We start from the raw sequence: 21,008 nt of genomic DNA on the forward strand, positions 1-21,008 counted from the left end.
AATGGCATTGAAATGTCATTTGTGAGTACAAAGATTTCATCATCAGAACTGGAAGTGTCACTGTCAGTATGGTCACGTGCAAAAAAAATGGCAAATGAAATTTAATGTTGATAAATGGAAAATAATACACACTGGAAAAAAATAATCCCAACTATACGTACAATACGGAGGGCACAAATTTAGCTACAACTACTCAGGAGAGAGATCTTGGAGTCACTGTGGATAATTCTCTGAAAACATCCACTCAGTGTGCAGCAGCAGTCAAAAAAGCAAACAGAATGTCAGGAATTATTAAAAAAGGGATAGAAAAAAGGGATAGAACAGAAAATATCTTATTGCCTCTATATAAAACCACTGTATGCCCACTTCCTGAATACTGAATACAGATGTGGACACCTCATCTCAAAAAAGGTTCAGAAAAGGCCAACAAAAATGATTAGGGGTTTGGTACAGGTCCCATATGAAGAGAGATTAAAGAGACTTGGACTTTTCATCTTAGAAAAGAGAAGACTAGGAGGTGGGGGGTGGGGGGAATATGATAGAGGTCTATAAATTCATGACTGGTGTGGGAAAAGTGAATAAGGAAAAGTTTATCTCAGAGGGCAAATCGTGTACAACTGGTTTAATGCCATCAATTCGTGCTGACCATCTCATTGTCGACATATTGTGAAGGAAAACAGGCAGATGCTGCTTCAGAATTTCCTGTTTTCTAGGACTGCTACTGAGGAGGTTGTACAATTGCTGGATTGTTCCAAAGTAAGTGATTGCTTCCTTGCATGACTCAGGATAATCAATGCCGACTTATTCCCACAAGCTTAAGGGCGTAGCCAAGTTTGTTGTTTTTTTCTGTAGCATTCTAATGGTCTGGTAGCACTGTATAGACTAACAAAACGTGTATATGGTATCGTGAGCTTTCGTGGACACAGCTCACTTCTTCAGATGACCGGAGTTATGAGTTTAGAATGCATACACCCAAAATAAATAGGGAAGGGGAAGGGGAAGGAGCAGGGAAGAAAAAGGGAGAGGGTGGGAGACAGAGAGCATCAGTAAGTATCTGAAGATTGGGTAGTTAAACAGAAGCAGATGAGAATCAAAGTCAATAGATCGACTCCCATGTCCTATTTATTTTGGGTGTACACATACTGAACTCATAACTCCGGTCATCTGAAGAAGTGGGCTGTGCCCACAAAAGCTCACGATACCATCTACATATTTTGTTAGTCTATAAAGTGCTACCGGACCATTTGTTGTTTTTTATTACCACAATATAGGCAGCAGGTTTAAAACAAACAAAAGGAAGTTTTTCTTTACTCAGTGTACAGTCAACCTCAGGAACTCCTTGCCAGAGGATATGGTGAAGGCTAGGACTTTAACAGGATTCAGAAAAGCCATTCGTATGTGTCTTTTCTATGATAAATTATGTTATTGGCTGTAAACAGTATTTCATAACATTGAATCACAGAAGCTACTCTAGTCTCCAGTCAAGCAGATAAAAACTTGGAGGTGATCAAAAAATTGGGAAGGCCTGAGGCGCCACAATGATTTAAATCATTTTTTGCAGGTATATATTGCTCCTTTTGTTGTCTCTCTTATAACTGCAAGGTGTATAATAAATGGAAATGACTTTGTAGAAAAATATCAAAATGTGAGCCCCAGGCCAAATGGCCCTCCTGGTCCCCTCTGATATGACCTGTATGTTAGATCATGCACTTTTGTGGGTAAGAGCCACTTTATCAGATGAGCTGCAGTGGAAATAACAGAATTCAAGATATATATAACTGCAAAATAAGTACTTGTCAATAGTAGGACCTGTGTTAATGAAGCTAATTAAGTGGGCTGAATGTGTCCCATTCATAGCTTTCAATGTGAAAATGTGAATGTCTAAGGGAGGGGAAATTGGTTTTGTAGTACATTAACCAGTTAACATCTTTGATCAAGCCCGGGGTAACAGTGTAAAATTTGTAGATGAATTCCAGTTCTGCAGACTCTCTCTTGTAATAAATGGTGAAATTCCTTTGTGGAAGAATGGCTACTTTTAAATCCATGATAGAGTGACCTGGCAGATTAAAATGTTCCCCTATAGGGTACACAGGTTTATGTGTGTTACTATTTCTGATGTCTGATTTGTGTCCATTTATCCTTTGATGCAGACTATCCAATTTGGCGAATATACATGAAGAGGTGCATTGCTGGCACTTGATGGTATAGATCACATTAGAGATGTGCAGTGGTATGAGGCTGTGATATTGTGGCTTATGTGGTTAGGTCCTGTGATAGTGTCATTTATATAAATAAGTGGACAGAGTTGGCAATAGTATTTGTTGCAAGGATAGATTACTGGGTCAGTGTATCTGAGGTGTGATGTTAGGCTGCTGGAAAGTATTTGCTTCAGGTTGAGGGGCTGAACAAATTTTGACTTTCTTGGAATTTTTAGCGAAGTATCTGTTGTTAGGACAGCTCTATTCATCACTTTCTTGAGTAGCAATTTAAAGGCACATCTGTAACACACAGCAGCACTAGCCAGACTGATGTTGAAATGAATCAGTGGGAGAAAAAAATGCATGCCTACATTGAAGATTTCAGTCCCCAGTGCTCCGATGTCAAAATAGCTGTCCTTACGAAAGGCACAGATTAGACTGAAATTCTCACTCGTATACAGAACATCTATAACAGGTTTTGCATGTGGACCTTTGTTTTCCCCACAAGATCTTTAACAACAACTTACTCTCTATGGTTACGCACAAGAAGTGTATAGTCCAAGAAATATCTGGAATCAATAATATTTAATAAATCTTCTCTCTCATGACATAATATAGAACTGGAGTGTTCTGCTAAATCTACTGACTTTGACCCAAATCCCTCTCCTTTTAGGATTTTAAAATGTGGATTTTAAAATACCCATTTCTAGAGCATGACAGACCAAGGTTTAGTGGAAAGGCTGCTAACAAGCCTTTATATGTACAGCTTTATCCCGAACTCCAAGAGCTGCATGGCTGCTAAGGACTGAGAATGAGCTCTATAGAAAGGAAAATAATTTGAATGCATGACATTAATTAACTAATACAAAATAGAAAACCAGTTGGTCCTTTTTTGTGCTGGTGTTATGGACATAATTTGAGAAACTTTTCATTGTAAGAATGACCAACAATAGACAAGTGAAAGGTTATACTGATAAGTGCACCACACTGCTGACAAAGCAAAAGCTTCCACAAAGTTATTACATATTGTATGAAACCTTTCATCAGGCATTCATACCTAGTAACTCCCATTAGTCTATTACATTCCACTGAGCATTGCTTTCAGCAATTACATTTTATAGTATAGTTAGAAACAATGGATATTTGCTGAAATATTAAAAACCCAGATAACTTAAAGTCAGCTATAAAAACAGACTCCTAATGTGACTATATGGAGATAAAGATTATTATTTTAGGTAGTGTGGGAATTCACATACTGTACATTAATATACAATGTAAAACAAATCGCCATACATGCCAGCTTAAAAACATACCATTAGAGTGGGCATATTAATAACAGAACAGGCAATTTATGAAAAAAACCACCAAGCAAATTTGGTGTTGTTAATAATAGTGAAAGAAATCACTTAGATCCAATAAGAATATAATGTTTTTAAAAGTGAATGGACAACATTCTAAAATTTTTCAACTCAGGGAAATTCTGAGATGGTTTCCATGAGAGTGTGATCAAAACTTGGTATAAACTTAATGCCAGATGATTATGGCTGACTGCTGGCTATGGGTGCAAGATGCCTTCCCCCTTTGTGCCCTAGTGCCAGGGCTATTAGTGTTTCACTAGTGTCTAGGAATGCCAGCTCTAAGACCCAGTTGTGCTAGGTGCTATACAAAGACGGAATAGAAAGGATGATGCCTGCCCTGCTTACAGTTTAAACTCCCAGTTCTTTTGCTCACCTGAGCACAAGAGGATCATGGGACAAACAGTGCCAGCCATGCCAAAGGTGGCTAGGAAGGAAGTGGAGTACAGGCAGTCCCCGAGTTACACGGATCCGACTTATGTCGGATCCGCAGTTACGAACGGGGCTTTTCTTGCCCCGGAGGACGGGAGCGGCGGGACGCCCAGATGCACCGCCGTCCACCGCCTCCGTCCTCCAGGGTGAGAAAAGCTGCTCCCCGTCTCCCTGGTCTGCAGGGAGACGGGGAGCAATGCCTTGGAGCACGCCCGCAGCGGGACAGCCCAGGCGCGCTTGAGCTGTCCCTCTGCGGGCGTGCTCCGTGGCTTTGCTCCCCGTCTCCCGACCAGCAGACCAGGGAGCTGGGGAGCAAAGCCTCGGAGCACGCCCGCAGTGGGACAGCCGCGGCGCGCCTGGGCTGTCCCGCTGCAGGCGTGCTCCAAGACTTTGCTCCCCGTCTCCCTGGTCTGCAGGGAGACGGGGAGCAAAGCTGCGGAGCATGCGCGCAGAGGGACAGCCCAAGCGTGCCTGTACTGTCCCGCTGCCCGCGTGCTCTGCGGCTTTGCTCCGTGTCTCCCAGGTCAGCAGACCAGGGAGACGGAGCAAAGCCGTGGAGGACTTGGGCGGTCCCGCCACCCCCGTCTCCCTGGTCTGCTGGGGGAGGGGGGTGCAGCTAGTGTTGCTCTGCCCCAGGCTTCCTGGAATCAGCCACTGATCAGTTTCAGCAGTAGCTGACTTGGGGACGCCTGGGTTTCTTAAGTTGAATCTGTATGTAAGTCAGAACTGGTGTCCAGAGTCAGCCGCGGTTGAAACTGATCAGTTTCAGCAGCGGCTGACGCCAGTTCCGACTTACATACAGATTCAACTTAAGAACAAACCTACAGTCCCTATCTTGTATGTAACCCGGGGACTGCCTGTAATAGATTCCCTCAATCTCCACCAGCCATAGAGGGGAAGCATATGTCCATAGTTGCCACAACTGTCATTCTTTACCTGTCCATCAGAAAGCTCTGGGATGTTGGTGCTTGGCACCTTTCAGTGAGGATTTTAGGTTTTATCTCAGAGTATCTCACTGTGTCTATAATACACTAATAATTCTGAATGAAGCTAGCAAGTATTATGAGATATATACCAAGTTAATTATGTATTCTGGCCCAATAATTGCAAACTGCAGTAAAGACACGCCTGATTGGTATGTATTAAACAAGATTTCTAAGAAAAGCATGTACATAAAGCATATCACACACAAACTAAACATTAATGCTAAGAAATGGTCATAAAGTTTCTTCAAATTACTTGAAGACTTTGAGCAACCTTAATAAGGAAATAAACAATATGACAAGTATAGTACAATACAAAATACTTATTCCGTAGATATTTATTCCATGAATTCAAATGGGTTTTCAAACTTTATGCCTTTTTTATGCGAAACTGTGTTTTTGCTCTGCCAAATCATTCCACATTTGGAAGTAGAAAGACAAAAATAAAAATTGGAGAATTTTCATTTATAGAGAAGAAACATTTGATCATCTTATACAATATCAGTGCACTTATATACATGATGTTGATACTTAGCCCTTCTATCACATCTCACCTGTATTTCAGGTAATACATTGAGGAAACCCCAGGAAGAATACAAATAGGAATTCTCAGCCAGCTGCTCTCCAGGTACCCAGGGCACCATACTTCCATAACCATAGTGTAGTTTTTGATCACAAACAAATATGATCTTTTCTGTTCAACAACAGTAGGAAACTAAAAGTGTCTGTTATAATCTTAGCAATCTGACAAAAATGTTTTCAACTGTAGTTCACTCCATATCTAAAAATGTACTTGAGTACCTAGGTAAGTTTACCAGCATTACAAGAAAACTCCCTAGTAGCAAATGCCATGTACAGATAGCATGGTATCCTAATCAATTGTTATTTAGCAGAACAAAAAGGCTAGGTGGAAATTGCAGGCTGTATATTTTACTACTAGCCAATTTAAGTTGCTATAGTAATAGAAATAATAATAACAATACTTTAGAATTTAAATATTTAATGTTTATATTATTAAATATTTAATTTATATTAAATAATATGATAATTAATATTGAGGTCACAGTTGTCTAAAGCCAATCAGTCAGATTCCAGCCTCTGTAAGCTAGTCTTCTGTGTCTGCATTCAATAATAATCCTAATTAATTTAAAGAAGGAAATTGTGCAGCTAGTGATCTTGACTAGTTACGCAGACATTTTCCAGCTGCTCATTTAATTTGATACAATTATGCTGTGTTAATCATTCATACACTTTTTAGCATTAGATTAGAATGCAGCAAAAATGCCAAAATCTTCTCAAACCACGGAAAAATTGCATGATGAGAGTGTCTTCAGTTCAAAAACTAAAATGCAGCAGGGAACTAACATTTTTCAATAGTTTCCATTATTATAAACTTGTGAAGCTGTGAAATGGAACCACAAAATTCAGACTACTTTATGTTACAAGATTGCCCACAGTTTTGTCAGAAGGTGCAATGTGCATTAGATACACAAACCCATTTTATATTGTATTAACAACCTATCGTGTCGAGATAAGCCAAACTGAGAAGTCTTGGTATGTGTGAGCATCTGCAAATACAGGCAGTCCCCGAGTTACGCGGATCCGACTTACATCAGATCCGCAGTTACGAACGGGGCGTTCCTCTCCCTGGTCTCCAGCAGACCAGGGAGAGGAAGCAAAGCGGCGGAACACGTGGGCAGCGGACAGGGCTGTCCTGCTGCCCTCGGGCTCCGTGGCTTTGCTCTGCTTTGTTCCCCGTCCCCCTGGTCTGCAGACCAGGGGGACAGGGAGCAAAGCCGCGGAACACGCGGACAGCGGACAGCCCAGACGCGTCTGGGCTGTCAGCTGGCCGGGCGCTCCGCGGCTTGGCTCTGCCTTGCCCCCCCCCCCCCCCGTCCCCCTGGTCTGCAGACCAGGGGGACGGGGGGGGGCAAAGCAGAGCAAAGCAGAGCCAAGCCGCGGAGCGCGCGATCAGCTGACAGCTGTCAGCTGGCCGCGTCCTCCGCGGCTTGGTTCTGCTTTGCCCCCCCCATCCCCCTGGTCTGCAGACCAGGGGGATGGGGGGGGGGGGGGCAAAGCAAAGCCAAGCCGCGGAGCACGCGGGCAGCGGACAGCCCAGACGCGTCTGGGCTGTCCGCTGTCCGCGTGTTCCGCGGCTTTGCTCCCTGTCCCCCTGGTCTGCAGACCAGGGGGACGGGGAACAAAGCAGAGCAAAGCCACGGAGCCCGAGGGCAGCAGGACAGCCACGGCACGTCTGGTACACCTGTGGTACAGCAGCTGGGGCGCTGCCAGTTGGTCCCGTAGCGCCGCTCTGGGCGCTACTGGACCAACTGGGCAGCACCCCAGCTGTTCTGCCCCAGGCATCCTGATTCAGCCACTGCTGGTCAGATTCAGCAGTGGCTGAATCAGGACGCCTGGGACAGAGCAGCTTGGGTGCTGCTGGGTTGGTCCAGTAGCGCCGAGGAGCGGCGGCGCTACTGGACCAACCCAGCAGCACCCCAGCTGCTCTGCCCCAGGCGTCCCCAAGTCAGCCGCTGCTGAAACTGACCAGTGGCTGACTACAGGAAGCCCCTGCCCTGGGCTTCCTGGAATCAGCCGCTGATCAGTTTCAGCAGCAGCTGACTTGGGGATGCCTGGGGTTCTTAAGTTGAATCTGTATGTAAGTCAGAACTGGCGTCCAGATTCAGCCGCTGTTGAAACTGATCAGTTTCAGCAGCGGCTGAATCTGGATGCCAGTTCCGACTTACATACAGATTCAACTTAAGAACAAACCTACAGTCCCTATCTTGTACGTAACCCGGGGACTGCCTGTATCTCCCAAATATTGAGCTCTTGGGAGATGACATTTGCAAACTAATGACACAAGAATTTACAGGATCTCACGAGCTGCAAAATCCTGCACTATTTAAAATTGCCATTTAAAAACAGAGAGAGCAAAGTTCAACTTTGTAAAATGATCTTGTATCTAATTCTTGGGGCTGCAACATTGCAACTAAAGCCAGCCCCCTGATAAAAATAGGGTAGAGATTTAATACACACAGCATAAAGCATTTTAAAAAGAAACATTTTCCAATAGGAAAATGCCATTGTGAACAATTGAATGAAACATTTTGCTTAATGCAGTGTAGCAGTCCAAAAAGGCAAACAAATTACAGACAAGGTTAAAAAGGAGTAGCAAGTATCCTACCTTTATTTGCAATATATTGATAGCAGAGCTTGTTTGACATTGCAATGGGCCATGTGTCTGAATATGAAAGACATAAAGAAGAGACTCCTCTTGATTGCAGGCAGGCCATCCAACATGGAGTAATGTCTCATTGATAGCACTTGGTCCAATGTTGTGCAGCTGCCAAATAAATTACAAAACCAATCAATGTACAACTTTCCAAGGCCGGGAACAACAACAAAATAATTTAGACATTTGAACGCTTTTCAGCCACATATCTCAACAAGCCTTATGAAGGATATACATGTCATTATTTTAAAATGATTGGCTAAGAACCTTCTAAATTATTGTTTTCACATGGGCATATACCTTCACAAATATCTGAGGGCAATTTCAAGTTTTGCACAGATGGTGTAAACTGGGCAAAGGTGAAATAGGCTGGATGTTTTGCTGTTCATTCTGAGATTTTAAAAGATGTTTGCAAAGAAAGTGCACTATTGGTTTGTGGGCTTTAGCTGGAACCCAGTGACATACATTTTCAATATTAGTCCTATTTTCTATGAAGTTTTTCTTTGTGAATAAACAATAGAGGATTTCTTACTCAATGGAAGTAAACATAGGCTGAAAGTTACATGCATGTTTAAGTGCACTGCTGCCTCACAGCCCAAGTGGGGGTACCATAAAGATTTTTATTACAGGTTGTAGAAACATGTTAAACTCTAAAATTAGAACATAACATTTTATTTGGTTCATAGGTTGATATTGTGGATTCATTTAACTTCAGCATTTTAACCATATAATTTTGTTTAAATTTAGTCATTTCTTCTCTCTTTCTAGTTGCCTATCTTTTCCTGAACTACTGGCTTGTATTTGAAGTACTCCGTTTCACCCCCTTGAAGAAGGACATCTATCATATTTAAAACGTAGTCTATATTCAGTCTAGTTCATTCAAAATACTTTTTTCCCCTTTTCTTTTCAATCAGTGTATCTCCAGATTATTGTTTTGGAAGAAATCTGCAAATCTTAGAGACGAGAACATGTATTGTATTTAAGTTTCTGTGATTTCTAGAGTTGCTTGCATTTTAAAGGCAACATATTTGATCATTTTTCATAGTTCTCATAGGGCCTGCTCAAAACTCAATTGAAATCAATGGAAAAAACTTGCATTTAATGTAATGTGCTTTGGATCTAGTTCACAACTTCTTGTTTAGTATTTATTAAACACCAAAAGTGTTCAGGATTCCTTAATGACCAGGGACTAAATTCTGCCCTGGCATAAACTGGTGCCTCTTTTACTAACCCACAAAAATTGTGCCTGGTTACTTCAGAATTGCATTTGGACCAAGGCCCAGAGTAACAATATTTGCACTGACTTTGCTCCAGATGATGACAATGACCAAACTACAAATAATCTTAATGGAACAGAATCAAACCTATAGGAAGCTAAATGTTTTCAAATTATACCTCATATATATGTTCTACTAAAGGGCCAACATCCTCTTCTTTGGTAGGCTGATCTTTAGGCTCCCAGTTGTGAAGTGGCAAAACAATTTGTGGAGGATGAGACACTCTGCAATATATAAAAAGGCATAATGTCACTTGCAAACTCATCTGCTATGCCAGCATGAGACATTCTATCTTGAACAAAGACTACTTTATCAAGTTGAAACTACAAAGAAATTTTAAATAGGTATATTGGACTCTAGAATTATGCTACACGAATGGGACAATTCTTCAAAAAAGTGCAACAGAATTTTTAATAGCCACTAATTCTAAGCATCTCAGCATTACACCCTCCAGCAACATGCTTCCCCCTGCCATTAGTGGACTGATTCTTTGTTACTTGAAGGGAGGAGTACTATCTGTTTGGGTATTTATAGCATATTCTTCAGTATGGTACCTGAACATATCACACAATTTTATAAATCCAGATTAGTGCTCTACACAAAAATTTCAGATTTGTCTTCTCATCCAGAGTCACATTCCATTTCCTTTTCAAAGCCAATTTTATCTATCTTACATACTTATTTAGCCTCCAGTCTTGTAGTATCTGAGTGTCTTACAATCTTTAATGTATTTATCACCACTTTGTAAGGTAGGGAAGTACTATTATCACCATTTTAAGACAAGCAACATGCTTAAGGTCTTCACTTGCAGGAAGATCGACACTGTGGTGTTTGATCTTCTGGCATTCGATTTAGTGGGTCTAGTGAAGACCCGCTAAACTGAACACTGTGGATGCCCCCTGTTGGCGCCAATATTCCTACTCCTTGCTAGGACTCAGGGAAGTTGACAGGAGAATTTCTCCCATGGACCTCCCACTGTAAGGATAGTGCCAACACTCAGCATAAGGTATGTCGACTCCTGCTACATTTTTTATGTAGCTAAAATTGTGTACCTTAAGCCACCTTTCCCCGTAGTATGGACCTGGCCAAAGTCTGCTGAATAGCAAGGCATTTTACTCAGTGATCCTTAGTCCCTGGGTAGTGCCCTAAGTACTAGATCATCTTCCTTCTTTTGGTTCGAAGATGGTGAAAGTCATAGTAATGATCCAAAATGTACAAAATGATCCAAAATGTACTATAGAGCATCATACTCTCAGTAAACAAAGGTTAAGTGAAGACATAGCACATAATCTGGACCAGCTGATTTTTCTACCTTCTCTACATCTCCACACCAAAGTAAATTAGAATTTCACAAATTTCTTCTAGCCTCCTATATTATTTTCCTTTTGCTATATCAGAAAAGGCTGAGTAGCTGTTTTAAAATTCCTGTCTAAAACAAACACACTATTTTCTTCAGCACCTGCCATTTCCTTGGAGGCCTCCCATCCAATCACTAACTTTATTCCAGTTTAGCCTATGAGATCTTAAACTATCACAGCCCAAGATTCTCTTCTAGCCCATTATGTCTGTACATCCTGCAACATAGATCCAATACTGCCTTAACAGAAATAGTGATAGAAATGTAGCTGTGTTAGTCTAGGGTAGCTGAAACAAAATACAGGACTATGTAGCATTTTAGTCTTTAAAGTGCTACATAGTCCTGTATTTTGTTTTAACAGAAATAGGTTTGTGTTAAAATAATAATCAGATTAAATACTACCCCTTCATTGCAAAAGTTAGCATCTATTGCAGTATAGCTGTAAAAACACTTGGTACTAATTTTACAATTATGCAGCTTTGAGGTTTAAATCTTTTTTGTTCTCAGAGCTGGAAATTCATGTTTGAGCCAACAGCACGTTGTAAAAATGAACTTTACATCTAGATTAATGTTTGAATATAACATAACGATTGTGATCTTCTAACAATTGATGCTAAAAATAGTTTTTTCTTGAATCTAGACACTAAGTGCAGAACCATAGGAGTAGTTTGCACCTAGAAAAACAGAAAAACCAACATTTTTGTTGCAAATGCTAACATTTTAAAATGGTTTGGGAAGAAAAAAAGATTTTAGCTTCCAGTTATAGTGTCATGCACAGCCAATAAATATCTGACAGAAACTCTGTTGCAGAATATAGCAGAAATAAAGGAACATTGTATAAGAAAGAGTAAAGAGCCTCTGGAGTAGTTTGGAAACACAGTGGAAGAAGACTTCATAATACTAAGGCAAGCCTGAACTATATTAGTAATTTTGAATATTCCCTTGGTTATAAAAAGACCACCAGCTTGCAACAGCAAACATTCCAGAAACCACATTCATAAACTAAAGCCAAATAACACACTTTTTTTTAAAGAGCATTTTAGATTAGGTGCTTGGCTCTAATTTGTTAAATTTCACAAATGGCTTTTATTCTAGTAGATATGTCCATTCTGATACTTCTTTGGTGATTAGGAAACTTGTTTCATTAATATGATATTAGCAAAGCTCAAACACATGTTACTTTAAAGAACCACTAAAATACTGCAAAACACTGTGCAATAAATAAAGGCTTTAAAAGCCTTTGCTTTCTATTTAATTTTGCAGACAGTCTTCTCATAAACAGAAACAATGTGAAAAATGTACATTTAGATATACAGTTAAGAATTATTTTAAAATAAAAAATACAGGGGAAAGTAAAGTTTATTTTAATAGATTTTACAACGTATGGCTAGGATGGCTGATATTTTTGTAATAAATGAAATACATTAGGTTCATTTGAAGGGCATTTTTTCTCTACATTTTGATTAATTTTATTTTGTGTTTAACTTAGGAATTATGAATGTTTGAATAACTTATTGTCTAAGGACTCTTACTAACCTCTTGGGGTAGAAGACGGGGGAGGGGAGAGGAATCAGCCCCCCCAGAAACACAAATAAGATAACACTGATATAATGTTTTGAAAGATGATTTACTCAAAACATACAATAACAATTTGGATTTGATCTATTACCTCAATCATCATGATTATTTGCTGTTTCATAGAATCATAGAATACTAGGACTGGAAGGGACCTCGAGAGGTCATCGAGTCCAGTCCCCTGCCCCCATGGCAGGACCAAATATTGTCAAGACCATCCCTGATAGACATTTATCTAACCTACTCTTAAATATTTACACAGATGGAGATTCCACAACCTCCCTGGGCAATTTATTCCAGTGTTTGACTAGTTTCTCTTAGGTAATTTCATATTTTATGAAAACACGTTTTTCCTATCATCATATTTAATTGAAGATGTTAATTTACACAATCCTATTGCAAAATACTGATTTTTTTTAAAATTGATATAAGACAGACTAAGTATTTAAGTGAAAGTCATAAAATTTACTCTCTACAGTTATCACTTTATCTCAGTAACACTTTCTAATGGCATTGAAGGAACAGAAGAATATTAGAACGACCATATTGGATCAGACTAATAGTCCAGCTAGTCTGGTATACCATCCTCCAACAATGGCCAATGCCACATGCCCCTCCCTCGCCCACCCAGAAGGAATGAACAGGACAGGTAATCAACAAGTGATCCCACCCCGTTTCCCATTCTCAGCTTCTGGCAAACAGAGGCTAGGGACACCATCCCTGCCCATACTGGCTAATAGCCATTGATGAACCTATGCTCCAGGAGCTATCTAGTTCTTTTTTTGAGCCCTGTTAAAGTCTTGGCCTTCACAACATCTTCCAACAATGTTTCACAGGTGGACTGTGCATTGTGTAAAGTAAAACCTTTTACTTGTTTTAAACCTGCTGCCTATTAATTTCACTTGATGACATCTAGTTCTTGTGTTATGAGAATGAGTAAATAATGCTTCTTTATTTACTTTCTCTGCCCCAGTCATGATTTTACAGATCTCTATCATATCCCCATTAGTCATCTTTTCCAGTTCCTCAAATTTGTCACCTAAAAATAATGGCTCAGGTTTGGGAATTTCCCTCACATTCTCAGACATGAAGATGATGCAGTAAAGGGGAGATACATTTCAAATCTAACAAGGTACATAATATTTCAGTTTTCCTTATACTTTCCAAATGCATTTTTCTTCCTTAAAAAGAACCAGTTCACTACTTCACAGTTCCAGTTAGTTAGTAAGGGTATCATTGTATAAATACAAACAGAGGACTGAACAAAATTGATAATCTGAGTACGTGTCTTGGGGGATAAAGTGCAACTTTGCATAATGAGTTTCTTCCAGGGGTTTATAAAGCATTTTTTGTTAGCTAGGATGGTATTCTCCTCTAAAAACAAACAAAAAAAATCCAGCTGTTAAGATACACACCGGTTGCTATTCAGAGTTGTAGTTCAAAGTAAGCTTGGCTGTTTGTTGTCCTGTAACCTAATGGAATTTCACAGGAATATTTAACCATTGCATTTATTCAAAGCAAACTATGAATAGACAAGGTCTCATAGGACTAAATAACTGATTGATGGGAATATGAATGCTTTCAAGTAAAAGGAAAGGCATGGAACGTGCTGGCTTTTATTTTTGATGATATGCCACCTAGGTTGTGGTTTGCACAAGTTACTAATGACATGATACAACAGAAGTACCATTGTATGAAATGCCTATCACTTCATCATCAAGTATTCCACATGCCATGAAATACTGCTTACATTTTGTATAAGTAAATTCCTTTCTGTTCTGTTCCTTTACACATGGTATTGCAAAGCCAGTTAAAGGATATCATATCTATCACCGGTGAAATAACATTCATAGCTCAGCAGGCAGTCTGTGCATCAACTGCAGAATTTACAGTGCTGAAAGAACATATTAAATGCACAAAATGACTCCTGTGTGCCCAATTTTACATTTGCCCCTGATTTAGATGGAAGACATGTAAAAACTTATGCTCACAAATAGCTGCCAATTGTTCATCCATCTAATGAGGTTAAAGCCACCAGTTATTCTGATTAAATTTGGTATCTACAGGTTGAACCTCTCTAGACCAGAACTCTCTGGTATGGAAATATCTGTCATCCAGAATTAATTTAGTTATCCAGATGTCAACTTTTCAGGGTGTGGCCAAGTTTCCTGCAGTCCCATTAAGTTGTTTAGAGCCACTAGTCCTAGTTTTCTGTATTGTTATTTAGCTCTAATTTACCTCCAAATGTCCTCTAACAGCCCAGTAAGCAGTGGAAGTGTCAGTATTATTGCTATACAATATTGACCTCCTGTGGTTTGGAAAATTCTTTGGTTCAGAACTGGTCAGGTCCTGAGGGTGCCAGACTAGAGAAGTTCAACCTGTAGTACGTTCACTAGATCACGTTTCAAAAATGAAAACCACTAGAACTGAAATTTTCAGCATATAACTGCATGATAAAGCCACGCAACTGTTTGCCAAATAATGCCTTTCACATTTTACAGATTTGTGTTTTCAGGGCTGGGTGTAGATATATAACTTGAACCAATGAAAGTAAGTTTATACTTCACGATGGAGGAATACTTTCCACAACATTAGGTACATTCTCTGGCAACTAGCCCCTTCTATTGCTGCAGCTACACTCTATTCTTGGCACCCGAGCTTAAGCAGAGCTGATGTGGGTATGTCTTCTTGAGCTTGAATTTGGACCACTGGCTCAAACTCTAGACATATCTGAGAAGCATTTACAGACTACTGTGTGTATGCAGTTATCTAATTCTTGTTAAGAGACTTCTGCCTATTGCAAATCTTCCCATGCTAACTGATTTCCTTTCTTTGGTGTTCTTTATCAGATACTTGACTACAAGCAAATGGGAGTCACTGAAACATAGATATCTTACAAAAAAAATTACAAACATGGGAAGCATGGGATCGAGCAATAATTTTTTCTTTCTTTTTAAATAACTTATTTGATGAAGATATATTCCCTACCTCAGACATGGCAGAATAAGACACATATATATTCAGCAAATAATAAGACAAATTTTATCAAACTTCCTTAATAAAATATTCAATTATTTCTCCCCACATACACTCAATTCCCTGACAGTTGTGAGTGGGTCAACTTATCAATTAGCAATATTTCTGAGGCAAAGACATTGTGATGTTTCTTCACATATCACCCATGTTATGGCAAATACCAAAAGCAAAGGAATTAACAAGTCAATAAGGTGAAGAGCGTGCTTTCATTAAATGAAACAATTCTCATGTGTATTACATACCCTCTTCCCCCCCCCCCCCTCAGTTTTCAGCACCTTGGGCAGCAACCCAGGTCAACTGGCCTTAGGACCTATTTCTGAGTAAGTTTTTTAACATTTGATGTTGATTTTTTCAAATGCCCAGGTCCAGCTGTTTACCTGCTCACATAAATTTTCATTGGAAGAAATGTATATGCAGTGTAGGAAAAGCATTACAGTAGGGAAACAAGTAAGAGCTCACAGAAGAGTAATCTATGGATTCACTATGCTCCTATCCAACATGTTGCTTTCATCACTGAAAAACAGGGGGCACCTCAGTTGGGGAGATTCCTACCCTTAAATAGCACTGTTTAAACCAATCTGTTGCCAATTTATATGTTTATTTTGTCCCTACCTCAGCAAAGCACTTCAGCACATGCTCAGTTCTATTTGCTTTCTTGGCTGCCGCTGAACTAGAACTTCCATGATGTTAAGTCCTAAAGTCTATGCCACACCCATATGGCCCTTCTCCACCAGACCCAGCATATTCCTGAAGGCACATATTCCTCTCTGGGCAAAGGGTCTCACTGTCACCAGATACAGAAGGGGTGGGAAGAATGTCTATAGAATCTGGAGCCTTGGGATTTTATGACTACGATTACTGAACATTTTATCCTAATTGCTTTACACATTTTCTCTAATCTCTTATTGTTCGTTGAACTCATCACCTATTCTTGACAACCTCATCTCTCTCTCTCTCTCTCTCTCACACACACACACACACACACTCACACTCACACACACACACAGAGTGCATTTTGCTTTCTTCTCTTTACTGGATCCTCAATTCTCATCCTTAAAATGTGAACATATTTTGCCTTAGACAAGTTTCTTATTTGCTAATGCCAAAGATGACTTCAGTTGAGCAAAGTCATACTTAGCATAAATGAACAGAATTATAAAATCATAGTTGTTTGCAATCCCTTCCATTAACCCAAGTTGGTGTGATAATAGATAATATCTCACTTGCCTTCTCCTCTCAGAATTATACAAGACAAATACCAATTCAGGCAATAAAGACTATAAGAAATTATATATGTTATATTGATATGATGTGCTTTATGCATATTAAGATATGCAGTATCAATAATACATATTACAAATTGTGATTTCATATCATTTTAAGCCCATCATATATTGGTCAGGGAGATACCATGGTAAAAGGCTACAGAGATCTCTGAGGGTACATCTACATTGTGACACTGTTTCAAGATACTTCTGTTATCCCAAAATAGCTATTCCATGTCTTGATAGAAAACCCGTTATTTTGAAATATCTTTCAAAATAATGAGCGTGCTATTCCAATGTCCCTGTCAACCTTGTTCCACAAGGATTAAAAGACATTTCAGAATAGCAGTTTATTTCAAAATTTGGTGCTGTGCAGATGCCAAATTATGAAATAAGCTATTTCGAAATATACTCAAAATCACCTACGCAATTTGTATAGCTCAAATTGCATAGCTTATTTCAAGCCAAGGGTGCAGTGCAGATGCACGCTGAGATAGGTAATCTTAAATTGTTTGTTCTTTGGAGCAGAAACCATGTATTCTCTATGATCTGTGAGGTACCTGGGATACTTGTGGGTGCTGGATACATAAACAGCAATATAGTACTTGCATTTCATTTATTGGGTCTAGTTTAGATATCAGTAACAGCATACAATTATCTAGGAAATAATTAACACTGTACATACAAAATCATGAATACTCCTCAGGACTGAAGAGGAAAGCTCTATAGTCTAACTATTGTTTTGTTTATTTATCACAGATGCCTCTTACTTTCTTCCAAATATATGTGAGAATATAAAAAATGTGTAGTAAACACCAGCCTGGATCACACTAAAGGCCCCATCTACCCCACCTTCTCACCACTGGCTTAAAGGACAATGTCAGAGCCCCTTAACAGGCAGATATGTCACTAGTTGACCCTCACACACAGGCTTCATCCTGATCTCTGATAGATTATGCCTTTAACAAAAGATTTAATACCCCTTCCAAATTTCTTGTTGCCATTTATTAAGATAATTCCAGACTCCAGAATTGAATCTGCAGTTCTTATGTGTATACACAATTGAATATATGATGACAATTGGTCTCTGTGTGGACAGAAAGCTCATTTACTCCACATGACAGGATCAGGGCCTAAAGTTTTCACCCTAAAGCTTGTGTGTCTGGTGAGAGTTGTACTCTGGAAAGATGTTGCAGAACTGAGCCCTAAATAATATATATAATCATATAAAAATTAATTGAAAAAGATGCATTGACTGTAAGTGTGAATTGCAATTCCAAAAAGCTTACCCTCTGATCAAAAAGCTTACCCTCTGATCTGTACTTGCGCCATCACACTGATGTTGATTTGAAGGTTAACCAAATTGCTGGTGGGATTAACCTTATTAGAACTAGAATAGATTTGCACACAGGTTAGTTAGGTTTCAAATACAAAATCAGAAAAACAATCATTTAATACTAACTCTGACATTTTAGAATTCAGTTTAATGCCAGTATCTACCATCAAGTAATTAGAAGAGGCTAATCTAGGAAATATTATATTACAAACTTTAGAACCTAGAAAATCTAATAATTTTGTATGCAAGCATTCATACGCATGGACATACATATACTAATATATAATATATATGGGGTATACTTCAAGGAATCTGCTATGACAACAAAAAATAATTTCTTTCATATTGTATCTTAAGTTTCTATAGAGTCTTATATACCATTTTTATTTGATTTCCTACTATATACAGTAGCACCTCATTTTAGGAACACTGTCTTATGAATGACCAGTTATATTAACCATTTTTCTGCCATCTAAATCTTCTTTTTGCAACTGGATGGGACTTCCATCCTTTATCCAACATTTAAGTAGTAGTATAGGTTTGAAAATACTGAGATTTGGTAATAAAGAAACAATGAAATTCTTTCAAAGAAAAATCAGGCACACTGTGTTATTTTATTACCATTTGTTATGCACACTATTAGTGAATGTTTAATACATTATCTTGTGTACCACACCTCCCATAATTCTGAGATACTCAATTTTATGAACTTTTTGATCATATGGCTTCTTTTAGAAAATGTTTTGATCTGGTTATGACACAAAAGAACAATTACTTAGAGAATTTGTTTAACTTGGTTATGAGACGATGTAAGCTATCTGGTCTGATCTTGTCGTCTCTCTGTATGGGGGAATCCCAGTGAAATTATGAATAATTTTGTGCATGAAAACACAGCAAAGCTAACAAGCTGGCCTCTGTTTATGTTTAACTTTTAAGGCTCTCCAAACTTGTGAGTTAGAAGAACAATGATTTTTCATTTAATTTTAATCAGGGAAAATCTATCACTGAATTAACTACATTTTTCCTCAGTCTTTCTATTCCAGATCTCACTCAGCAATAAAAATGAATCTCCAAAGTTAAGGTCCAATTCTCTTACTTTTCTCTAAACAAATATGTGGGCTTTATCATCTTACAAACCCTCCCTATGCATGTAATCCTTTTCACTTCAATATGACTGATTATAAGATTAGGGTCTATCCAAGTGAGGTAAGATTCGTGGAATAAAAAACATATACATATGCAATATAAATATTTGAAATCTCAACTCATTTTCATCATGATGTAAGTATAGTGAGTTTTTTCAAGCAAGCTTACAGGGCCCCTTTCCACCAGAGTTTGTCTCTCTATTGCTGTCATAGTTTACTGTTATCACATCTGGGTAACATCAGTTATATGGAAACATTTTGAAGAGGCCAGAATTCTCACTGAGTAACTAATGAGAAGTAATAAGGTAATTCTGTTTTGATCTGAGGGCTTCTGGGTCCAAACTGCTAAATTAGAGGCAACTTTAATTAGTTTGTAAACTGTTGCATTCCTTTTTCAAAATGTCATTTTATTTTTTGTTTTGGCCCTGCACTGTCATGTCTTTGTAGCCCTGGAAAGCAGCATGGGGACTACTGCTAAAGTTAAAATATTAATTTTTTTGTCAATACACAGGCAATCATAACATTAATTTATTAGGATACAGTGCACACCAATTCCTACAAGGACAGTAGAGCTCATATGCACAGACTAAACAGAATCAGATTATAGCTAAATATTGGGGGCACTTACGTTTCCTTTGATGTGTATGGTATTTCTCCTCATTATGCTAGTGTTTTAAATAAAGAAGTCTATGTACTGATATACACGGCACAGCTTTGTGTACAGATATCTAAGGAAACTATTTGTGCCTAACAAAATTAATGTCAAAAAAGGGACTAAAATACTGCTGCTGCTACTACTACTACTTCCCTAGCATCTCGCCATAAGAAAAGCTTCCTTTTCTCCAATTACACTTTTGGTATGTGGAATATTTTAATTTTTGCATATTATTCTAGAACAAATTAATCAGTGGTTTCCTCTAGAAAAACTACTTATGCTGAACGACATGTCCAAGCCAAATACGTTTTATGCTTATTCCTCCTTTCCTGTTAGGTTTCCTGTTTCCTTGTTTATTATTGTTTTATCCTTTCACTAAGAAAGTAGAAATAATACTTAAAATTTAGGACACACATAAGCTTGACTGCTCTTATAGAAGGAACACAAAGTCATCTGAGTATGGCAAGGTGTATTTATGCTTCAGTAAGAGAATAAAATAATTCAAATGTAGTGTGGGTGGATGCTAGGGGAAGCTGTGCAGCATTTTAATCTAAATGTTTGGAAGCAGAACGTTCTTACCTAAACTAGCTACAGGCATAAAGGGAAACAAGACGACCTTTTATAAATACATTAGAAGCAAGAGGAAGACCAAGGACAGGGTAGGCCCACTGCTCAGTGAGGAGGGAGAAGCAGTAACAGGAAACTTGGAAATGGCGGAGATGCTCAATGACTTCTTTGTTTCGGTCTTCACCGAGAAGTCTGCAGGTGTGCCTAACATAGTGAATACAAGCAGAGAGAGGGTAAGTTTAGAAGATAGGATACACAAAGAACAAGTTAAAAATCACTTAGGAAAGTTAGATGTCAGCAAGTCACCAGGTCCTGATGAAATGCATCCCAGGATACTCAAGGAGCTGATAGAGGAGGTATCTGAGCCTTTAGCTATGATCTTTGAAAAATCATGGCAGACAGGGGAGATTCCAGAAGACTGGAAAAGGGCAAATATTGTGCCCATCTATAAAAAGGGAAATAAGAACAACCCAGAAAACTACAGACCGGTCAGTTAAACGTCTGTCCCAGGGAAGATAATGGAGCATGTAATTAAGGAAATCATATGCACACACTTGGAAGGTAATAAAGTGATAGGGAATAGCCAGCATGG

At 38.9% G+C, this 21,008-nt stretch overlaps 1 protein-coding gene across 1 annotated transcript in view; it reads right to left on the bottom strand.

Moving 5' to 3' along the window:
- ITGA8 (integrin subunit alpha 8) overlaps window positions 1-21,008 on the bottom strand; it is a 175,997-nt gene that overhangs the window by 48,827 nt on the left and 106,162 nt on the right. The window contains exons 23-25 of the mRNA XM_075922446.1: window positions 18,023-18,103; window positions 9,599-9,704; window positions 8,156-8,314 (exon numbers count right to left, since the gene is read on the bottom strand). Coding sequence (XP_075778561.1) covers window positions 8,156-8,314; window positions 9,599-9,704; window positions 18,023-18,103 — 346 coding nt within the window. The remainder of the gene's footprint in view (window positions 1-8,155; window positions 8,315-9,598; window positions 9,705-18,022; window positions 18,104-21,008) is intronic.

Source organism: Pelodiscus sinensis, chromosome 2, assembly GCF_049634645.1.
Source record: "Pelodiscus sinensis isolate JC-2024 chromosome 2, ASM4963464v1, whole genome shotgun sequence".
NCBI lineage: Eukaryota > Metazoa > Chordata > Testudines > Trionychidae > Pelodiscus > Pelodiscus sinensis.